Below are 22,923 nucleotides of genomic sequence, written 5' to 3'. Positions count from 1 at the left end.
CGCAGGACATTGTATCATTGTGTCAAATCTATAAAACATGTACTTGTTAATAATCAATAATGTGATGTATTTAAGTGTCAAAAAAAAAAAAAAAGATAATTCTAAATTGCCTGAATGTATGAATGTGATTGTGAATGGTTGTCTCAGTCAGACAGACTTTCAACCACAGTGTGTCTTGTCTAGTTTTTGTTCTGCTGTTTTCCCCTGTGGTGGTTTCTGTGACACAGACACGCAGACCCCACACCACACACACGTGTGATTTCTACCACAGGGAAAAGCATAACAGAAGAGAAATTAGATGAGCCAACATAATTTCGTGTGTGTGTGGTGTCTACGTGTCTGTGTGATGTGTCACAGAAACCACCACAGGGAAAAACAGCAGAACAAAAACTAGACAAGACACACTGTGTTTGGAAGTCTGTCTGACTGAGACATGTAATAAGTGCAATTGTTATACTAAAGAGAGAGTTTCAAGCAATTGCAAAAACTACAAATTAACAAGTACAGCAAATGTTTACCTTATTATTGAAGTAAAATTATTAAAATGCAATCCACATATCCAAGATACAGTTTAGGGCATACACACACTCTCTCTCTCTCTCTCTCTCTCTCTCTCTCTCTCTCTCTCTCTCTCTCTCTCTCTCTCTCTCTCTCTCTCTCTCCCGTCTTTAAATTACTGTCATCTTGTGGATGCTGTTGCCTGTGGTCTATGGAAGCAGGCTAACTATGACCATCCATCTGTTGTTGTTGTTGTTTTTTATGTTCATATATGTTTTAGATATTATCAGAGCTGAAGATGTTCAGATGTTCACTGGGAGTGAACAGGATGGAAAAGATTAGAAAGGATTCTATCAGAGGGACAGCTCAGAGTTGAAGGGGGTGAGATGGTCTGCACATGTGCAGAGGATGGAGGGTGAATATACTGGACAAAGGATGATGAAGATGGACTTGCCAAGCAGCAGGAAGACTTCAGATAACATTCATGGATGTAGTGAAGAAAGACATGCAGAGGGTAGGCATGAAAGAGAACGATGCTGGGATAGCAGGAAAAGGGGAACAGACGCCCATATCATGTTCAAAAAGTTCATGTTTCTGTTCCCATCCTAGTTCTTTTTTTAAAGATTTGTCAACAACTATCACACTGTTGCTTTCACTCATATAGCATAAAACCTCGCAATGGTCTCTTCACCCATTCCTGCTGGTTTTCAGTGTCCAGTCCAAAACCTCACCACACATACAAGAAACAATGTTTTAATAGTTTGTGTCAATTTCAGTCATCTATAGTTTTTTTTATTTAGTTTGTGTTTAGATCAAGGGTGGGCAACTCCAGGCTCCGAGGGCCGGTGTCCTGCAGGTTTTAGATATTACCCTGGCGCAGCAAACTAGTGATGGGTCGTTCGCGAACGAAATGGCTCTTAGAGCCGACTCTTTGACGTGAACGACGCGAGCCGGCTCCTTATCGCGAGCCGTCACGTGGGGTTTTTTTTTTTTCTCTCACCCTCTCTCTCTCGCACTTTTTTTCCGCTTCACTCTGCACGTGAGCCTTGTGCTTTAGATGGGCAGAGGGGGGAGGGGCGGTAGTTATACTCAGTAGTAGGGGTGGGTTTTTATAATCGATTCATCGATTAAAATCGATTCTGGCTTGGATAACGTAAAATCGAGTCATTAAAATCCTGAATCGATTTTTTTAATATAAATTTATTTTGCCCGAAATGCCAGAATCTCTGGTGACATCTCACAAAATTTCAAGAACCACCAAACAGTTAAGACAGTAAATGAGAGCAGGTACACGGATTCTGCACATAGACTTAAACACACAGCGCGACCCGCGGATCAGGATCAGTTAGATGTCGCCTTTCTCACAGTCGGGGCTGAAAGCCGACAGCTCGCTGATTCTGATCTGTGGGCGGGTCGGCGCTTTGTGTTCACGCCCTTTATGCGCTGATTCTAAAGCTGTTAGTTTGATGTCTCTCCAAACAATATTGACCGAACCAGCAGCAAAAGAAGATCCAAGCGCTTCACATAAACATCGTCATGAATTCACTCTGACTTTTACTGTTTTGCTTCCATCGCGATGCACAGCTCTCTCTCTCTCTCTCTCTCTCTCTCTCTCTCTCTCTCTCTCTCTCTCTCTCTCTCTCTCTCTCTCTCTCTCTCTCTCTCTCTCTCTCTCTCTCTCTCTCTCTCTCTCTCTCTCTCTCTCTCTTCAAGAACAGTTTCCCTTTCTTCATTATTCGCTTGCTTGTCGGCCGCTGTTTTTTTCCCTTTTACCTTCTTCCGAAAAGAAAACCTCATTTCTGCTGTTCAATACTGAACAAATTTAAACTTTTTAAAATTATTCAAAATGCAAAACGCTGTGTCTGTAATAAAACCGCTGTAACGTCAGAGGTAATGTTCATTAATTAATGGTTTTCTTTCGTTTTTGATGTACTGCAGAATATTTTTATAAAATCCCAGGCCCGGAAAATCACCTTCATGTTTTTCTGTGTTTTATCCTCAGCTACTTTGACACAAAGGCATCTGCTGTGATGCTCACACCTTTGATAAAGTCTTGCGTGTGTCAGCTTCCTTTTTATTGATACAAAAATATGTAAATGTACTGATCTGAATTATAATATTTCTGACTGTCAAAATTTCCCAGATTTAAATCGAATCGAATCGAATTAAATCAAATTAAATCGAATTAAATCGAATCGTGGATCGATTCGGGACCTTGTGAATCGGAATTGAATCGATTCTAGAAATCAGTGAAAGAAGTTTTGAGGCAAACACTTTGCATCAAACATAAACATACCTCATTTTATCCTTTGGCTTTAGTGGAACATTTGTTACAATAAAATCCTTTGCAGGCTTCAGAGAGTTAAGGCACGCCTTAATAAAAGAAAAACTCCTGTGATGGAGGGCTTTGTATTTATTTATCTGTCTCAGCTCTTGATTACACATCAAATATTCAAAGGGAGGGGCCAAAAGGAGTCTCTTATACTGTGGTAAAATGAAAAGGAAGCTATTTGACAGCAGGACAGCAGCGGCACACAACCTGATATACAGACATGTCTGACCAAGAGCCTCTACTGGGTAAGGACATTCAACTGACTTTTTCAATGTACATTTAAATATGACTCAAAAAAGATACTTCCAGTCTATACGTTTTATACATTTCTAGAAAATGTCTGATGTAAACATCAATCTGCCAAAGTTGGCAAAAAAAAAATATACAAGAACACAATCGTAATGTTCAGGAGAATAGAACTGTTTATGTCAAAATCCCAGAAGTTGTTTCTGTTCATTTGGAGGTAGTGTTTTCATCCAGATGAACAAAATAAACTTTTGGGGATTTCCTCACCTGGATGAATGACCATTCATTAAGGAATTTATGTCAAAATGTTACATGAGTTATTTTTGTTTGATTTGAAAGCCAAGAACTAAAAATGGAGAACTGGAACTTTTAGCACTTTGAAGATTGTGAAAGGACCACAAATGCACACACTGGCCGTGTTTATTGCTTCTTTATTTTTGTGTCCCACACCCTGATGACAGTTCTTTTTAGTTTGGCACCCACACGTGCAGATTCTCTTCTGCACTCCAACACACACACCCGTCCATTCCACTCCAGCCTCACTAAATCAACAAAAAAAGAAAGAGAGAGCTCATTAACAAACAAAAAACAAAACACACACCTGCCACACCAAAAACCCTGGCACTACCTCTTGAGCTCACTCCACCACCTCTCCCCTGCACCTGAGCCAGAGACCACACCCCCGCCACAAAGATTAAAACTAAAAACAAAATTGGTGAGAAGAACATGTTCGTACAGGTTTCAGGTTTCACAGATCAAACAGGTGATAGCAAGCATGTATGTTATCCACATTCAATTTGACACACTGCTACACAGAACAAGAGTTCATATTAGTTTCTGTGTAAAAAATTATATAAAAAAATATTTTTTTTAAATTCCCCTCTCCCCCCTTCAAGCTCAGGTCCTCAAAGAGAGGCCTGGGAGCTTGAAGTTCCTGCGCAGTATCTTAGCGGTTTCTAGGACTGCGCTCTTCTGGATAGAGATCTTTGATGTTGTTTCTGGGATCTGCTGGAGCCACTTGCCTAGCTTGGGAGTCACCGCACACTCAAAAAAAACCTATTTGAATGAACAGTTGACTCCAACTTAATTTAACTGAGTTGATCCAACCCATGCAAATTACATTAGTCCGACAAAAATACTTAATGCTAATAGAAAGCCATTCATTTATGTGGAAATTCTTTCTTTAATTACTTTAGGTTCATTTTAGAATCAGAATCAGAATCAGAATGGGGTTTATTGCCAAATGTTGAGCAGGTTTACAACATTAGGAAATTGCTGCGGTGCTTCAGTGCAAACATGGTGTCATAAATAGCACTTAAATAGACATGGAAAAAATAAAAGTAGGGATAAGAGTTATCTTTTGGAGTGTTCAACAAAGTCTAGAGTTTGGTTAACACAAAATCTTAATGGATTTATAGCCACTTCAACTCCATCTGGGATAGGGGCCCCAGATGTGATAGGACAAGAGGCGGGGTACACCCTAGGCAGGTCGTGAGTCTATCACAAAGAGACAGAAAACACACAGGTATTTTAGAAACACCAATTAATCTTACCATAATTACTGCATGACTTTTACTTATGACAGGAAACCAGAGTACCCACTGCAAACTTTGCTATAACCGAGGACCTTCTTGCTGTGAGGCAACAGTGCTAACCACTGTGCCACCAAGCTGTCAATCCATCCATCTTCTTCCGCTTATCCGGGGCCGGGTCGCGGGGCAGCAGCCTAAGCAGAGAAGCCCAGACCTCCCTCGCCCCAGCCACCTCTTCTAGCTTGTCCAGGGGAACACCAAGGCATTCCCAAGCAAGCCAAGAGATATAATCTCTCCAGCATGTCCTGGGTCTGTCCCGGGGCCTCTTCCCGGTGGGACATGCCCAGAACACCTCACCCAGGAGGCATCCTTGTCAGATCCCCAAACCACCTCAACTGGCTCATTTCGATGTGGAGGAGTGGCTCCACCCTGAGCCCCTCCTGGATGGCTGAACATCTCACCCTATCTCTAAGGGAGAGGTCAGCCACCCTTTCCCCACTTGTATCTGCGATCTTGTTCTTTCGGCCACTACCCACAGCTACTGACAACTACTCTTTCAAGAATTTTTGATATGAAAGGAAGGTTGGAGATTGGCCTTTAATTCGTTAAGACCGCTGAGTCTAGAGATGCTTTTTGAGTCAAGGTTTAACTACAGCCAGCTTGAAGGCCTGTGGTACATAGCCGATTATTAGAGATAGGTTGATCATGTTTAAGATTGAAGCATTAATTAATGGCAGGACTTCTTTGAGCAGTTCTGTAGGAATGGGGTCTAAAAGACACTTTGATGGTTTGGAGGAAGTAATTATTGAGGTTAACTTAGAGATAAGATAAGAGAGATTAGAGATAGGTTGATCATATTTAAGATTGAAGCATTAACTGGATACAAGGCTTGATACAGAATTTTCTGTATGTGTTTGTCCTTTGCAGGTTAAACCACATTAAATAGCAATAACATACATGTGGTGTGTGTGTGGTTGTCTGTCTTTGCTAACCCCAGTGATTTTCCTGTGGTTTGAAATAGTGATGGTAAATTTGATTCTTTTTACTGAATCGAGTTTTAATGAGTCACTCACCAAAGTGAATCGGATTTTTGAGTCATTTGGTTCACTGAGTCAGTTGACCAGAGAGTGCAAAAAATGTACATTTTCACTCAAACTTAATTTGTTTCTCTTTTCATGGTAAATGGTAAGTGGCCTGTATTTATATAGCGCTTTACTAGTCCCTAAGGACCCCAAAGCGCTTTACATATCCAGTCATCCACCCATTCACACACACTGGTGATGGCAAGCTACATTATAGCCACAGCCACCCTGGGGCGCACTGACAGAGGCGAGGCTGCCGGACACTGGCGCCACCGGGCCCTCTGACCACCACCAGTAGGCAACGGGTGAAGTGTCTTGCCCAAGGACACAACGACCGAGACTGTCCAAGCCGAGGCTTGAACCAGCAACCTTCCGATTACAAGGCGAACTCCCAACTCTTGAGCCACAATCGCGCAATCGCAGTAGGATTTTCATGTAAGTCCTACTGCTAAGATGAATGATTCTAAAAGAAAACAACTATTTTATAGAGCAAAAAAGAGCAAAAACATTTCTAAAATTAAGCAATTTCCTATCAAAATTGCTTAATAAACATTTATTTTGTTTATTTTTATTTTATTAGTATTTTCCTTAAATGTGTTAAATATATATTTTCTCATCTAAATGTCCACTGAAATGTGAGCCAGGGGGCGGTAATGCGCCTTAACATTGGTTGCCAACCAAGAAGAAGAAGAAGCTGTGAGCCAGGAGGGAGGGGGTGAGCGAGTCCTAAGTGATTCGCTTACGCTCCCACCCCCACAACCTCACCTGTAGTCAGCCTGGAATCCAGAGCCACACCACTGTGCCAGCCTCTCTCTTCACATGGCGCTGTTGCCTCCTGTGAGAGTCCTGACACCCCTCCCCCACACATCACCTTCACTCAATACCAGGTTGAGATGCAAATGAGGAGACTTCACTCAGGCAAGTCTGCTGGACCAGACGGAGTGAGTCCCCTCGTCCTCAAGACCTGTGCCCCCCAGCTTTGTGGAGTCTTTCATAAACTGTTTATGCTGAGTCTGAGTCTGCAGAGGGTCCCAGTGATGTGGAAGACATCATGCCTCGTCCATGTACCAAAGACGCCACGTCCCAGTGGCCCCCAGGATTACAGGCCCGTGGCACTGACCTCTCACATCATGAAGACCCTGGAAAGGCTCATCCTGGACCAGCTGCGACCCATAGTAAGACCATATCTGGATCCTCTTCAGTTCGCTTATCAGCCTCATCTCGGAACTGAGGACGCCATCATCTACCTGCTCAATCAAAGGAGCTTGCAAAGAAAAGCGTCTGGACTTCTTTAAGTTGCTTGAAGACGTTTCACCTCTCATCCGAGAAGCTTCTTCAGTTCTAAGGTCAAATGGTGGAGAGTCCCAGATATAAACCTAGTGGGAGTGACCCCCACAGAGGGACAAAAGGACCCCCTGATGATCCTCTAATCACCTGAGCCAAGGTGTGAAATTGGGTGTGGGACCCAATCAGCCAGAGTTTTGGGTGTGTTCATTGTGAAACCTGGCCCCACCTTGTCATGCGAATTCCTGAGGTCAGATGGCCCAGGATGTGAGTGGGCGTTAAGGCGTCTGGGAAGGGATCTCAAAACTGGATTATAGATGGCAGAGAGTTGGTGTCGTAAACCCCCGCCTCTGTTCAAAGATGGTCGCTCACAGTGGACATAGATGGCTTCTTTCACTCCTCTTTCAAACCATCTGTCCTCTCTGTCCAAAATGTGAACATTGGCATCCTTGAAAGAGTGTCCTTTATCCTTAAGATGCAGATGGACTGCTGAGTCTTGTACTGTGGAGGTGGCTCTTCTGTGTTGTGCCATGCGCTTGTGAAGTGGCTGTTTGGTCTCTCCAATGTAGAGGTCTGAGCATTCCTCGCTGCACTGTACAGCATACACCACATTGTTAAGTTTGTGTTTTGGCGTTTTGTCTTTCGGGTGAACCAGTTTCTGTCTGAGTGTGTTGCTGGGTCTGAAGTACACCGGGATGTCATGCTTGGAGAAAACTCTCCTGAGTTTCTCTGATACACCGGCTACATAGGGGATGACAATGTTGTTGCGTCTGTCCTTCTTATCCTCCCTCGCTGGTGTCTGGTCTTCTTTTCTGTGCCTCTTTGCTGACTTTAAGAACGCCCATTTAGGATAGCCGCACATTTTGAGTGCTTCCTTTACATGTGTGTGTTCCTTCTTTTTCCCGTCAGGCTTAGAGGGAACATGTTCTGCCCGGTGGTGTAGGGTCCTGATTACTCCAAGTTTGTGTTCCAAAGGGTGATGGGAGTCAAAGAGGAGGTACTGGTCCGTGTGTGTGGGCTTCCGGTAAACTTCGATGTTGAGTTTGCTGTTCTCTTCAATGTGCACAGCGCAGTCCAGGAAAGGCAGACAGTTGTCCTTTGTGTCTTCCCTGGTAAACTTGATGTTTTTATCCACAGCGTTAATGTGCGCAGTGAAGGATTCCACTTCTTGTGTCTTGATTTTGACCCAGGTGTTGTCCACATATCTGTACCAGTGGCTGGGTACTCTTCCTTTGAAAGAGCCAAGAGCCTTCCTTTCCACTTCCTCCATGTAAAGGTTGTTTTTTGACTTTTCTAGTGCTTTCAACACCATCAGGCCGACCCTCCTGGGTGATAAGTTAGCAGCGATGCAGGTGGATGCTTCTCTGGTGTCCTGGATAGTTGATTACCTGACAGGAAGACCACAATATGTACGTCTAACACAGTGTGTGTCTGACAAGGTGATCAGCAACACAGGGGCACCACAGGGGACTGTCCTCTCCCCCTTCCTCTTCACCCTCTACACCACAGACTTCAGCCACTGCACAGAGACCTGCCATCTTCAGAAGTTTTCTGATGACTCTGCGGTGGTTGGATGCATCAGCAGGGATGATGAGACAGAGTACCGGGCTGTGGTCGACTCCTTTGTCACGTGGTGTGAGCAGAATCATCTGCAGCTCAACATGGCAAAGACCAAGGAACTGATCGTGGAGTTCAGGAAGACCAGGAAACACTTGACCCCTGTTTCAATCCAGGGGGTCAGTGTTGACATTGTGGAGGACTATAAATACCTTGGAGTACACATTGACAATAAACTGGACTGGGCTAAAAACACCACAGCACTTTACAGGAAGGGCCAGAGTCGTCTCTATTTTTTGAGGCGACTGAGGTCCTTCAACATATGCCAGAGGATGCAGAGGATTTTCTATGAGTCTGTTGTGGCCAGTGTGATCCTCTACGCTGTTGCATGCTGGGGGAGCAGGCTGAGGGTAGCAGATGCCAACAGACTTAATAAACTGATCTGTATGGCCAGTAATGTTGTGGGGATGGAGCTGGACTCCCTCAAGGTGGTGTCGGAGAGGCGGATGTTGTCCAAGATAAAGACAATGTTGGATAACACCTCCCACCCACTCCATGACATGCTGGTCAGTCACAGGAGCTCGTTCAGTGAGAGACTGAGATTACCCATGATGCACCACTGAACGACACAGGAAAACTTTCCTGCCTGTGGCCATCTCCCTGTACAACGCATCCACTTAACACACTGTTTACTGCTACAACTACACATGTTTCTTTTCCAGCTATTTATTTATGAGTGACTTATGTATGTATGTATGTATATATATGTATATATTGTACTATTCTTAGTTAGCGTATTGTCTGTCTTGTCTTAATGTTGGTTTAAAATGGAGCACTGTAACAAAATAATAATTTCCCCCAGGGATCAATAAAGTATTCTGATTCTGATTCTGATTGCGATTCAGCACAGGAAGAGAGGGGATGAGTAGCTCAAATGTGCTGTTAGCATGTTAGGAGAGCGATGCTACTGTGAACCGAGGAGCTATTTTCTTGATGTGAGCTTCTACTCAGGGTTTTTTCTTCCAGTTCAGAGCAGAAAATTTTTTTGTTACGATACTGGATGTTGTGTTTTTCTCCACAATTTTAATTATAGGCTAGATACATTGCTGCTAACAGCAACAGGGATGAGTCAGTGAGTCAGTTGGGCTTTTGAATCATGATTCATGAGTCAGTAAAGTGATTCTCGAGTATTGAACGATTCTCCTGTGTGACCTTGTGAATTTTGTGAGTCCAGGCAACTAACCACTCTAACTAGATTGTATCAGCTCATCTCAACAAGAATAAATTAAGTTGCTGAATTTCATGCAGATCCTACATGATTTAATTATGTCACCATCAGAGATGGGCAGTAACGCGTTACTTGTAACGCGTTACAGTAATCTGATTACTTTTTTCGAGTAACGAGTAAAGTAAGGGATTACTATTGCAAAAACGGTAATTAGATTAGTGTTACTTTCCCGTAGGAACGCCGCGTTACTGCGTTACTAAAACCGTGATTTTTTTGCGAGAATGTCTCACGACAGTGACGTAAGCAAGTGCGCCGTTAGTGACAACAGCTGTGTGCAGATCAACAATGGATCACATATCGATTGTGGGAGAGAGTATGAGCGTGCAGCGTTTAAAGCGTGGAAGTACTGACCTTACTTTGAGTTTGATTCCATAAAAAGTGACAAAAACATTAGCGTCCATCGTGCGTGGGAAGAAAACTTATTTTTACAGCGAAAAAAACCCCTAAACTTCCAAGCAAGCAACGAGAGCGCAACGACGTAATGGGAAACTCACAGAGACACTGCCGTATCCTTCCACTGACCGCTGCACACCTGCACCAGGGTAAACCTCCGCCTACCGCAGTCCTGCTTTACAGGTGAAAATAGAGCAACAGGACCGCTGAGTCTTTGACTTTATTTATGTTCTGCTGTGTTTTACTTGCATCTATTTGAAAGAGTGAGTGTAAACAAAAAAAATATTTTATTTTATGTGCTGGAATGTGCAGAAAATAGGTTTAAATGTTAAACTCATTTATTCAACTCAGAGAATGTTGCATATAATTAAATTTTTGCTTGATGCATAAAGTTAAAAGATTAAAACTGATAAAACAAGTTAAAAAAACAGACTTTTCTATTTGATTACATTTTATATGATGGATTATGCAGAAAAAGTAGAATTGGGCTCAAAGATCCATCGCTTTATCACCTCTTCAGGTTGTAAATTGTGTTTTTAAAAAGTAACTAAGTAACTAAGTAATTAATTACTTTTGAAAATAAGTAATCAGTAAAGTAACGGGATTACTTTTTGGGGGAAGTAATCAGTAATTAGTTACTGATTACTTTTTTCAAGTAACTTGTACAACACTGGTCATCATAGAAACATAAAATTATTTTGTTCAAATAACACGTTTGAATCTTGTAAATGTAATAACCACACAATTTCACTTTTTGAGTGCACGTAGTGCTCCGACTACCACTGGGGCCAATGTTACCTTCACCCTCCACATCTTCTCAAGCTCTTCTCTGAGCCCTTTGTACCAAAAATGTGTGCTTTATAGATAATTGGGAATATTTCTTGGGAAAAGTGTCTGATTAGGAGACGTGGCATCCATCCATCGCACTGAAAAAAAGGGATTGGCCAGCTCTTGGATTTACGTAAGCATCTTGCGTGTATTTAACACAATTGCCTCATGCTTTAACGTTAGGTGTAACTATGTAGTGTAGAAACTACATGATATGCAGAGAGGCTACATTAAATTGTTCATATCATGTTCAAGTGAAGTACGTCAATAATATAGCAATGTTAAATCCTGCGAAACTGCACGGGTTTCAGTCTCGCACTCTTTGGATCGGGGTTTCAGGAAGGCATCCATCTCAGTCAAGTCGAGCAGCCACCTCTACTTTTTTTGGTATACCTAAAAAGGAAATTGGGTAGTTGTTACATTTAAAAAAGTCTAACTTGTAATTGAACACAATAATGTCATGTTTCTACGAACGTAATTAAATCATGAAGGATCTGTACGAAATTCAACAACTTAATTTGTTCTTGTTGAGATGACATGATACAATCTCGTGGTTAGTTGCTGGACTCATGAAATTAGCAAGATCACATGAGATTTCAAACTGCAGGAAAATCACTGGAGTTATAAGAGGCAGACAACTAGACACACACAATGTGTATGCTATTGCTATTTATTGTGGAATAACCTGTTGAGGACAAAAACAAAAAAATTCTGCATGAAATACAGGAAATCATAGCTTTCTTGTATTTCCTAGATTGTTGGCATGGTGGTTAGTGCTGTTGCTTCACAGTAAGAAGGTCCTGGGTTTAAATCCACAATCTGGCTAGTTTGCAGTGGTTTCTCTCTGGGTATTCTGGTTTCTTCCCACAGTTAAAGTCATGCAATTGTTAGAGTTAAATTAATTTCTGATTCTAAATTACCTGTCAATGTAAGTGTAAATGGTTGTTTGTGAGTTGTCCAGGGTGTACCCTGCCTTGTAACCTATCACTTCAGGGTTATTTCCCAGCCCACTTGCAACCAGGATAAAGATAGCAGGATGTAGTTGTTGTAGATCCATTCAATTTTTATGGTAACCAGACTAAGAAAACATGTAGTATTTAAGTGACCAAGTAGTATTGGGGTAAAAGTTATTGAATAGTGTTGAAATAAAATGACAAAATAGTGAAGGATTATAATATTCTAGAGCTCAACTTCATCTAAACATGTTTCAATCACGTTTTATGAACACAAAATGCACATGTTTACTGAATATGAAAAAGTTGTGTTGATTTAACTCAATTGTTTAAGTTTCTGCCAAAGCAAAACATTTGTGTGCAACCAGTGTCCACTATTGAATCAAGTAAATCCAACATGGCCTTTCTTTCAGTGCGGCTCATGTGGCTGATTATATTAAACCCCCAAAAATAAAACGATTTAGTTTTGTTTTCAGGTCAGTTTTGTGTAATATTTACAGCTCCAAAGTCAATGGTATTGTGAACTGGTGCTGAATTAAAAAAAAATAGCCCCACACAGGTTCTCTGCAGAGGTAGTCCACTGTGAAACTGTCCATGAAGTACAGTGCTGTGTTTTATGTTTAGCAGCTCTTTAAGATGTGAAAACATTTGTTTGAAACTTGTTTGCACTTGTTTGAAACTTACAGCACTCATTTCAGCAAACTGGCAGCTGCAGCCATTAACATCTAAGGCTTAAAATGTAGTAGTGCCAAAACCCTCAGTTTCTCTGTCCACCAAGTAAAATTTGTAGAGATCAGAGTTTCTCTTTATTTATTCAGTGATGCGGGAGGGAAGCTAACAAATGTTTGTTTTCAGAGTTTTATCTGTGAAAATGTTCGTTATAGAGAAAGAACATAGTAAAATTTGCCTTTTACACAATCATCAGTATAATGTTCATAATATTTTTCCGCAGAGTTAGAGGAGCAAGAAGAACAAGAAGAAACAGAAGAACCAGATAAACCAGAGTACAGGATTGTGCTTCTTGGAAAAATTGGTGTTGGAAAGAACATAATTGGAAATGCCATTTTAGGAAATAATAGAAATGCTTTTGAATCAGCATCACTATCAGAGTTTCAGAAGGAAACACAAGAATTTGGCGATAAACTCCTGACTCTAGTTGTTACTCCAGATCTGTTTGAGAACAGAGTGACTGAAGTGGATGTGAGGAGGGAGATCCATCAATGCATCTGCTTTGCTTCTCCTGGTCCCCATGTGTTCCTGGTTGTGTTTCAGACTGACAGCTTCACAGAAGAAGACCAAGAAATAGTGAGAAAAATTCAGCAGATGTTTGGAGAAGGAGCAGTACGTTATAGTATGGTCTTGTTCTCCTGTGGAGACGATCCAGAGGCAGCTAATGTTGCCATAGATGAATTTATTAGCAATAATCCACCTCTGGGTAACTTCATCCGTCAGTGTGGAGGAGGATATCATGTGTTTAACAACAGGACCAGAGATCCTGCTCAGGTCAGAGCACTGCTGGAGAAGATCAACACCATGGTTCAGAGAAATGAAGGAAGATACTACACCAGCGAAATGTTCAGACAGGCTGACTTCAGGATTGTGCTTGTTGGGAAAACTGGTGTTGGAAAGAGTGCAGCAGGAAACACAATCCTAGGACAAAGAGTTTTTAGATCTACACCATCTTCTTCCACAACAACAAAAAAGTGTCAGATGAATACAACTCAGTTTAATGGTAAAATCCTGGCTGTAGTTGATACTCCAGGTCTGTTTGACACCAATAAAACTGAAGAAGAGATGACGGCAGAGATTTGTAAATCCATCCCTTTTGCTGCTCCAGGTCCTCATGTGTTCCTGGTTGTGATCCAGGCAAACAGATTCACCAAAGAAGAAGAAGAAACAGTTAGAATGATTCAGAATGCATTTGGAGAAGAAGCAGCAAAGTACACTATGGCCCTGTTCACCTGTGGAGACAATCTGGAGGCAGATAAAGTCACCATAGCAGAAGTAATAAATGCAAATCCAGCTCTCAGTGACTTCATCCGTCAGTGTGGTGAAAGATATCATGTTTTTAACAACAGAGATAAGGATCCCTCTCAGGTCAGAGAGCTGCTGAAGAAGATTAACACCATAGTTCAGGTTAATGGAGGAAGTTACTATACCAACAAGATGTTCAAAGAAGCTGAAGAAGCATTTAAAAGAGTGAAACCAGACTTCAGGATTGTTCTTGTGGGAAAAACCAGAGCTGGGAAGAGTGCATCAGGAAACACCATCTTGAGGGGAAATGTATTTAGGTCAACATCATCTTCTTCTCCAGTGACATTAGAGTGTCAGAAGGAAACAGCTCTGTTTGATTTTCAAAAACTGGCTGTAGTTGATACTCCAGGTCTGTTTGACACAGAACTACCTGCACAGAAGGTGACAAAAGAGATTGCTAGATTCATCTCATTTGCTGCTCCTGGTCCTCATGTGTTCCTGATTGTGATCCATCCAGCAGTATTTAAAGAGGAAGAACAAGAAACTGTGAAAATCATTCAGAAGGTGTTTGGAGACGAAGCAGCTCGTTACACCATGGTGTTGTTCACACGTGTAGATGATCCGAATGCATCCATAGAGGAATTCATCACCAAGTCTCCATCTCTCCGTGACTTAGTCTGTCAGTGTAAAGGAGGATATCATGTGTTTAATAACAGAAGCAGAGATCCTGCTCAGGTCAGAGAGCTGCTGGAGAAGATCAACATACTAGTTCAGGGAAATGGAGGAAGCTGCTACACCAACAAGATGTTTGAGAAGGTAGAGAGCGCTATAAAGAAAAAGATGGAACGACTAATAAAGGAAGAAAATGAGACACCTGAAGAAGCAAGAAACAAAGCAGAAAGAAATAATGAGTCTCTTCAAGACAGCAAGGTTGCTTTTTTTATAGGAAGTGGTCTTGGACTGGGTGTTGGAGTTTGTGCTGGAATTGGTATTGAAGCAGCTGTTGGAGCTGCTGCTGCTGGAGCTACAATTGGACTTGTAGGAGGTCCAGTGGGAGCTGTTGCTGGAGGTACAATTGGATTTGTAGGTGCTGCGGTGGGAGCTGCGACAGGACTTTTACTAGGAGCTTCAGCAGGAGCTGGAGTTCATTTTACTGCTAAAGCTAAAATGAAAAAGAAGGCTTGTGTTCTGCAGTGATATTTAGTGTTTGTTGGCAGCAACTCATTAATCATCATTTATGCCCTCCACTGGTTTTCATTTTTTCCTGCAGTTTAATACTGAACACAGGTCTTTTTTCTGTTTCTGTAGACTATAGCTCATGTTCAGTTCAGTTTTATTCATACAGTGTGTGATGGCATCAGCTACACATGGGTAAATCAGTTAATTTGTTCAGTTTATTAGGTTGTTTTGCAATTTTCTTCATTAATATAATTAATTAATAATTTGGTTAAACCTAACACTGATATTATGAGGTGCGCACATAGTAACATTGTGTGGTTTTTCTAAAATGTTTTGTTATATTAATTATGTTTCTCTTTCTTTGAGTTACCTGGGTTTGGGTAGTGGCTGTTTCCTGTCTGGGCAAAAGGCGTGGCTGAGGACACTGGGAACAAAATGCCTGCTCAGCAGGACCAACCATGGGCTTACCAGGAGTAGGAGTGTTTTAGGTTTACTTAGATTATTCTGTGCGTACTTAATATTAGTGTGTGTTTCTGTTTTCCCCCTATTGTGTGAAAATGGTTTGGCCAACCCACTATAAAAGCTACCCTCATGTGTCTTTGTAAGTAGGTCAGTTTGTGAGTTAAGTTGTGGCCCACTTTGTTCGTTTAAATTTCTGGATATTACTTTGTGTAGTGTTGTATTTAGTTGACCTCTTTTATGGGCCTGCAAATTATGTTTTTGAATTTTGTCATTTTTGAACTTTTTGAGGGTTAAAATAAAGAAAACTCTTTTTGAAGAAATTGTTTTGCCTGTGTCCTCTATGCCTTGGCTGCTTGGTCCCCTCACACAGTCATAAATCACAACACCAGTTGAATAAAGGCACGTTATACTATAAGGTAAAGTACCTACAACAGAGGTCACTTACAGGTCCAGACACAGCAGCTGTTCCAAATATTTTTGATAAATCGTACATTTTTTAGGGTGCTGAGTCCAAAAATCATCTCCATTTCCCTCCATGATGCGCAGTTTGTTTGTTTGTTTTGCAAAACACGAGGCGTATAAATTTAAAAAAGCACAACAGCAATGAAATAATTAAATATTTTATTGCAATTAACTATGCATAATTTTTCTGAGATTCCTTATGAGCAAAATGAACCTGTTGGGACATGATTATCTAAGCTCCTCACACCACCAAACCCACTAATATAAAGCTTTGCCCCTGCCCAGCCAGAGTGGATTCTGGAGTCTCACCATGCTCCTGTTAGTGATCCTCCATTTGAACGGAGAGTAACAATCCTTCAGCAACATTAGATTAAAAAAGAAGACAGCTCTATCTTTAAAATAATAACAGTGGCTGTAAAGAGGGTCATTACAAAGAACATTAAAAAGATTGCAAAGAACATTTCGTTTGCAAATCAAAACTGATGACTTTGAAAAAACTGGAGGAAATGGACATTACATAAAGAGCCCAGACTTCTCGTTGAGAAGGGGTGTCAATTGCATTCAGAGACCAGTTGATCAAATCCATAATTCCTCTTTCAGGTTTTAGAGAACAGACTGTGAGAGAGTGTTCAGGGAAAAGTAAGTAAAAACACAAGATAAGACAAGGAAATAAGAAGCTAAGCAGGGAAGATAACGGCAGGCGAGGAGAAAAGTGTAACCGCCTTCACTGAGAGCCAAAAGAGGACAAATGATTAACTGTAAGCAACTCTAACTTTGGCTCTTCTCTGACACAGGTAGGATAGCCAGTCCCACTGTCTCTTCACCTTTACAAGCTGTCATTTTAATCGTATGTCAAATAAACCTAATAAAGAATTCATAAGAACTAATATGTTTTTCTTTATTATACTATTATAAATTCCCAATCCATCAATTAATCACTAACAATGCCAACAAGAACCCCTGGTCTCCATTACATTTCCTCCCCCTTCCCCTTAGACTACTGTACTTCAATCTTCATACATACGTGAAAGACAGTCTGCAACACAGTTAGATTTCCCTGGACAATACCGCACTGTGAAATCATAGGGTTGCAATGACGGATACCATCTTGCAACACGCATGTTGGTCTCCTTCATCTTATGCAGCCACTGAAGGGCACGGTGGTCAGTCTCCAGGGTGAAATGTCTGCCTAGAAGATAGTACCTCAGTGACTCCACTGCCCACTTCATAGCCAGACACTCCTTTTCCACGGTGGAGTATCTAGACTCTCTGTCCTGAAGCTTTCTGCTGAGGAAAACAACTGGGCGCCTCACTCCCTCCACCTCCTGCAGCAGCACGGCTCCTAAGCCTACTCCAGAAGCATCTGTCTGCAGTGTGAAAGGCTGAGTGAAATCCGGGCTGTGTAGAACAGAATCACTTGTGATGGCTGACTTAAGGTCAATGAAAGCTCTGTCACAGTCTTTTGTCCACTTGACCTTATATGGCGCTGACGCTTTTGTCAAATCCGTGAGAGGTGCTGCCCTCTCTGCAAAGTGGGGAATGAATTTGCTGTACCAGCCCACTAAGCCTATAAATGCCTGCACCTTCTTCTTTGTTGTAGGGACTGGATATGCATGGATTGCCTCTATTTTCCCCACCTGAGGTTTCACCTGTCCATGTCCAACCACATATCCAAGGTACTCCAAGGTACTCCACCTGCGTCTGTGCAATCTTACACTTGTTAGGATTGATAGTAAGACCAGCAGGTTTGATTAGCTTTAGAACGCATCGAAGGTGAGCCACATGCTGCTCCCAGGTCTGACTAAATATCACAACATCATCTAGGTATGCTGCAGCAAAGTCTGGCACATCCCTCAAGACCTGGTCCATCAGCCGCTGAAACGTTGCTGTTGCCCCTTGGAGACCAAACGGCATCACCCTGAACTGAAACAGCCCAAACGGGGTTTTGAAGGCCGTCAATTCCTTTGCCTCTGGAGCTAGGGCCACCTGCCAGTAGCCCTTGCTTAAGTCAAGAGTGGTAATGAACTTACTTCTCCCCACCCTTTCCAAGAGTTCATCAATGCGAGGCATTGGATAGGGGTCAAACTTTGAGACAGAGTTGAGATATCTCAAGTCAATGCAAAACCTCAATGTTCCATCCTTTTTCGGGACCAGAACAATTGGGCTGCACCATTCACTCGCTAATGTTCCAATTATCCCAAGTAACAACATTAGGTCGATTTCTTTCTTCAGCTGTGGGACCAGGCGTTCAGGAATCCTATAGAATTTTCTATGGGGTGGAGCATTATCCCTCCGGTGGACTTTATGTTGTACCAGTTTTGTAAAACCAGGTTTTTCCTGGAACAGATTTGGATCCAGAAGAACCCTTAAATCTCCCTACTGGGAAGGCTTAAGATGGGTCAGTGACACTAAACTTGGCCCTTATTTGCCTGTGGGAAAAAACTGTTCTCCCTCCTCTTCGTCCTTGACTACCCAGCAGCTGCTGCATGGTGGGCTGCAGCTGCTGCTGCGTGGTGGGCGGCTGCTGCGTGGTGGGCGGCTGCTGCGTGGTGGGCGGCTGCTGCTGCTGCGTGGTGGGCTGCTGCTGCTGCTGCTGCTGTGCAAATTCTTTTAAGAGGTTAATATGGAAGACCTGATGTTTCTTCCTCCTGTCAGGCATGTACAGCTCATAGTTAACATTGTAATTTTGTAGGGGCCTTGCCACCTGCCTAGCAGTTTGCTGTCTGTCATAGGAAGCAACAGCAACACCTGCTGTCCTGGTTAGAATGTCCTTTCCCTGGCCTTCTTATCATACCAGGTTTTCTGCTTGTTTTGAGCCACTTTCATGTTTTGCTGTGTCAGTATTGTCATTTGTTCTAGTCTCTCTAATTTTCAGCACATAAGCTATTACATTATTTCCATCAGACTCCGGATTCTCCCATTGTTCTTTCAGCAGGTCGAGTGGACCTCTCACCTGACGGCCATAAAGCAGTTCAAATGGTGAAAATCCTGTAGAGGCCTGTGGTACTTTGCGATAGGCAAACAACAAGTAAGGCAGCCACTGATCCCAGTCTGAGCGAGTCTCTGTTACAAATTTACGCAGCATGTTCTTTAGTGTCTGGTTAAAACGCTCCACCAGTCCATCTGACTGGGGGTGGTAAGGGGTGGTTTTAATACCTTTTATGCCAAGTAATCTATACTTGCTGTAGAAATTTAGACTGGAAATTTGTGCCACAGTCTGTCAGGACCTCTTTAGCTATACCTACTCTAGAAAGCAACTGCAGGAGACAATTGGCAACCTGTCTCGCTTTCACTGATCTTAGGGGGAAAGCTTCAGGATAACGAGTGGCATAATCACAAATGACCAAGATGTAACGATTACCTGATGAACTTCTTTCAAGGGGCCCCACTACATCATTCCTATTCTCTCAAAAGGTGTATCTATGACAGGCAATGGCTGAAGATGGGCACGGGCCACTCCTTTATTTAGGGTGAGCTGACATATTTGACCAACACGTTCTCACTCCCAACTCGTCAAACGTGTGACGCATGGTCAGGCTCCCTCTGCTGCACTTATGGACGCGCAGGGTACCCCCCTCGCGTCTGGAATTGACGTGAAGGGTCCTCCGATTGAAGAGATTGCCGCGGAAGTGCCTGTTGTCGGTATATTTAGACATTTTCCAAATCACATTGTAGTGACGTATACAGAACACAATAAATTATATAATGTAAACAACTACCTGAAAAACAGGTAGAACGATGCTTTTGTATGGTTTATTGCATTTACGGAGGAAGTGATGTATGCTGGGTAATGGCACAGCTAGCTACTGGGTGACTTTATTCACCCGCTTCGGCTGTTATCAGTCCATACAATGGGCGTTATTAGCACAAATCAGTCCCAGATATGGGCCATCTCCTGCTAGATTGTTCAGAAGGTTGTTCTCATCCATCCAGATGGAGGATCACTAACAGGAGCGTGGGAAGACTCCAGAATCCACTCTGGCTGGAATCCGGTGGATATGCAGTGTGTACAGATAAGACCGTTTAAACGGACAGCATTTATAGAATGACTATTAAAAGTCAGCGAGTGTCAGTAATGTTAATGTGGTTATGTTAGTAATACACCGAGTGCTAATATAACAGCTTTAAGATGCATTTGTAGATATTATTACATGTTTTACCGTCTTTATGGTGCTAGCTTAAAGTTACGGTGTAAACGTTAGCTTATATTGGAGTAAAGCTGTTACTGTTTAAACGATATTAGCACAGAAATATTAGCTTCTGTCATGACTGATGAAGTTACTAGTTAATAAAGTTTCCAGTAAAGTAATTAATCGCAGCCACAGGTTGACAGCAAATATCTCGATTAGCTTCAGTGCATCTATAATAAATATGTGCAAGTTTCAGTGCTTCGTTTAAACTGTATGATACTTATACTGACCCAGGGTCAGTGTAAAATACAATCCTAGGTGTGTGAACAAAGCCTGGCTTCTTTAATCCTGCATGACAAACCTCAGGATGCAGGTTATTATTACTCTTTCCTGCTGGCACACCTGTCACACCTGAGAGTCAGCTAGAAACTCACAGTGACGTGGACATCATGCAAAGACTGCCAGACTCTGTAATACTGCAAATGATCAGTGACTCAGGTTGATAGGTTTGTAGCTTGTACCTATCCGCTGGAACGTTGAAGACAATATAATTACACAGCAAAGCAAGACACAAGTAGGCAATGTTCTTCATGTTTCTCGTGCACGGGAGAGAACCGGACAAACGCCGTTCCTTCGCTTGACCCCAGTTGCTCTCGCCCGCTCTCCCGTACCACTGTTCTTTTATTGAGGTTACATGAATATGCATAGGTTCATTAACATATGACGTCTACATACACACAAAGAGTACCTTGCCTGTGTGTGTGTGTGTGTGTGTGTTCTGATCAAAGGGTCAAACATCCTTGGTCAGGAAGAGGGTAGTCTCCCCCACCCTAGATGGTTCACCCTAGATAACACCGTGAGGAAGTCCAGCAGTTCAAGCACTTAGACTAGAACAGACGCAACTACGTTAATCCTACCATAAAACAATAAGACACGGTATGACCTCTCATGCTCCCAGAGTGCTGTCTAATACACACAAAGTTTGCAGACTATCAAGGATCAAAACCTCTACCAATCTACAACTAATTACAAAACTCTAAGCATATATAAGTAAATATTTCTAAGCATAAATGACAATCAACAATACAAAACCTAACACAGGTTAACACTAAACTTTAAACGGCACCTCTGTGTGTGTGCAGAACATCTAGGATTGAGTCAGGCTGCATTGACTGTGGGACTTTAATGTGTTAAAAGCAGGTTGAAGACGGCTCAGAAACATTTGAAGATTAAAATTTAGCATTATGGCTGCTGGTGGTTTGTAAAGCCTCTACTCAGCTGTATTTTTGTTACTAACTTATGTTTGTTGTTGTTTAACACAGATTTCAGAAGAGCAAATATGCTTAATAGTTTAACTAGATTTCATTTGTCAGTGTGGGACTGCTGAGTCACCTGAAGAACTCATTTCATTCATTCTCCACATGATGTTCATTTACAGAAATGTTTCACAGGAACTGATTCCTCCCAAAGGGTGAACTAGTGTGTTTCCATAGATGACCTCTGTATGAATGTACTTCTTAAATGAAGGCAAGTGTTTGTCCTTTTCTGTTCCTCAGGTACAGTACGTGATATCAAGGGCAGGCGGTCAACACTGGGGGTAGACAAGAAGCAGACGTACTTCCAAGAGGGAGCTGCAGTGAGGTCAGAGGTCAGAATCTGAAACAGCTCAGGTTTATATTTTAGAGGTTATAAAAAATCAAAATGTATTTATAAAGAAACCTTTAAATAATAGTCATAATTATGATTATTATAAGAAATATCAAACATTTAAGTGGATTTTCTGTTACACATATCGTGTTAGCCCTGCAATAAACTGGCAGCCTGTCTTTGTCCTGTATCAGCTGGGATAGGCTTCATCCTCCCGCAACCCTGAATTGGATACATTGTATTCCAATTATGTAATCTGATCATTTACAAACTCAAGGTATCCAATCAAAATGTAAGTAATAATTATAAAATGGGAAAGCAGAAATAAGTGTGACATAAATGTAAATGTGTGAGCTGACATAGAGGACAGCTACATGCAGTCTGAAAAACCTTTGTTGTCAAGTTTGCAGGTCTATCAGCACGAGACATTCTTACATAGAAGAGACGTTAAAGTCTCTAACTCAGTGAAGCATTATTGGTCCCGTCTGTTTGGATGAATATAGTAAGTTGACGTATGTGCATTTATTGACACATTTTCTTAAGTGCTTATCCAGTTCAGGATCACAGTGGAGCTGCAGCTGGATATGTTCACTAAATAAACCTTACAAAAGTTAACAATAAACCTGCATCCATGTACGTTGTTGTCCACAGGATGAGAAAATCAAACTGGAAGACTGTGGAACATGTTAATAAATGTTTGTGTGTTTATGCCTGTGTCTTTCACAGGAGGCGCTGGAAGGTTTCCCTAATAGTTCCTGGTGAATCAAAGCAGAACCATAAAGGTTGCTGGATTGCATGATGGCCTTACCCCTGAGCCGTCATCCTGTTAAAGGAGGAACCAGTTAGAAGCTGTTTTCAAAGTAGCTGAGCAGATTTCATCTCAAGTAAGCAATTAACTGCTTCTTCGTTTGTTCTGCCACTTAAAGAGCATTTAAGGACATCTTTTGAGTGTCCAGTTGAATTAATTCTACTGGCTCTCATGGTCATTTGTTATTATAGACATATTTTTCATATTCATCCAGCTATTTAGTAAATTCTATCTATTTAGTAACATCCGTCAGCTATAAAATGTAATA

General features: G+C 41.9%; 1 protein-coding gene across 1 annotated transcript; it reads left to right on the top strand.

The window, feature by feature from the left end:
- Positions 1-3,016: 3,016 nt before the first annotated feature.
- On the top strand, positions 3,017-15,265 carry LOC113011649 (GTPase IMAP family member 8-like). Its single transcript, XM_026151263.1, has 2 exons — positions 3,017-3,075; positions 12,946-15,265. The coding sequence occupies exons 1-2, from the start codon at positions 3,051-3,053 to the stop codon at positions 15,162-15,164; spliced, it is 2,244 nt and encodes a 747-aa protein (XP_026007048.1). The 5' UTR covers positions 3,017-3,050; the 3' UTR covers positions 15,165-15,265.
- The last annotated feature ends 7,658 nt before the right edge of the window (positions 15,266-22,923 follow it).

This window comes from Astatotilapia calliptera, chromosome 3, assembly GCF_900246225.1.
Source record: "Astatotilapia calliptera chromosome 3, fAstCal1.2, whole genome shotgun sequence".
NCBI lineage: Eukaryota > Metazoa > Chordata > Actinopteri > Cichliformes > Cichlidae > Astatotilapia > Astatotilapia calliptera.
Note: the sequence above shows the minus strand (reverse complement) of the source record. Positions and strands in the feature narration are given on the sequence as shown.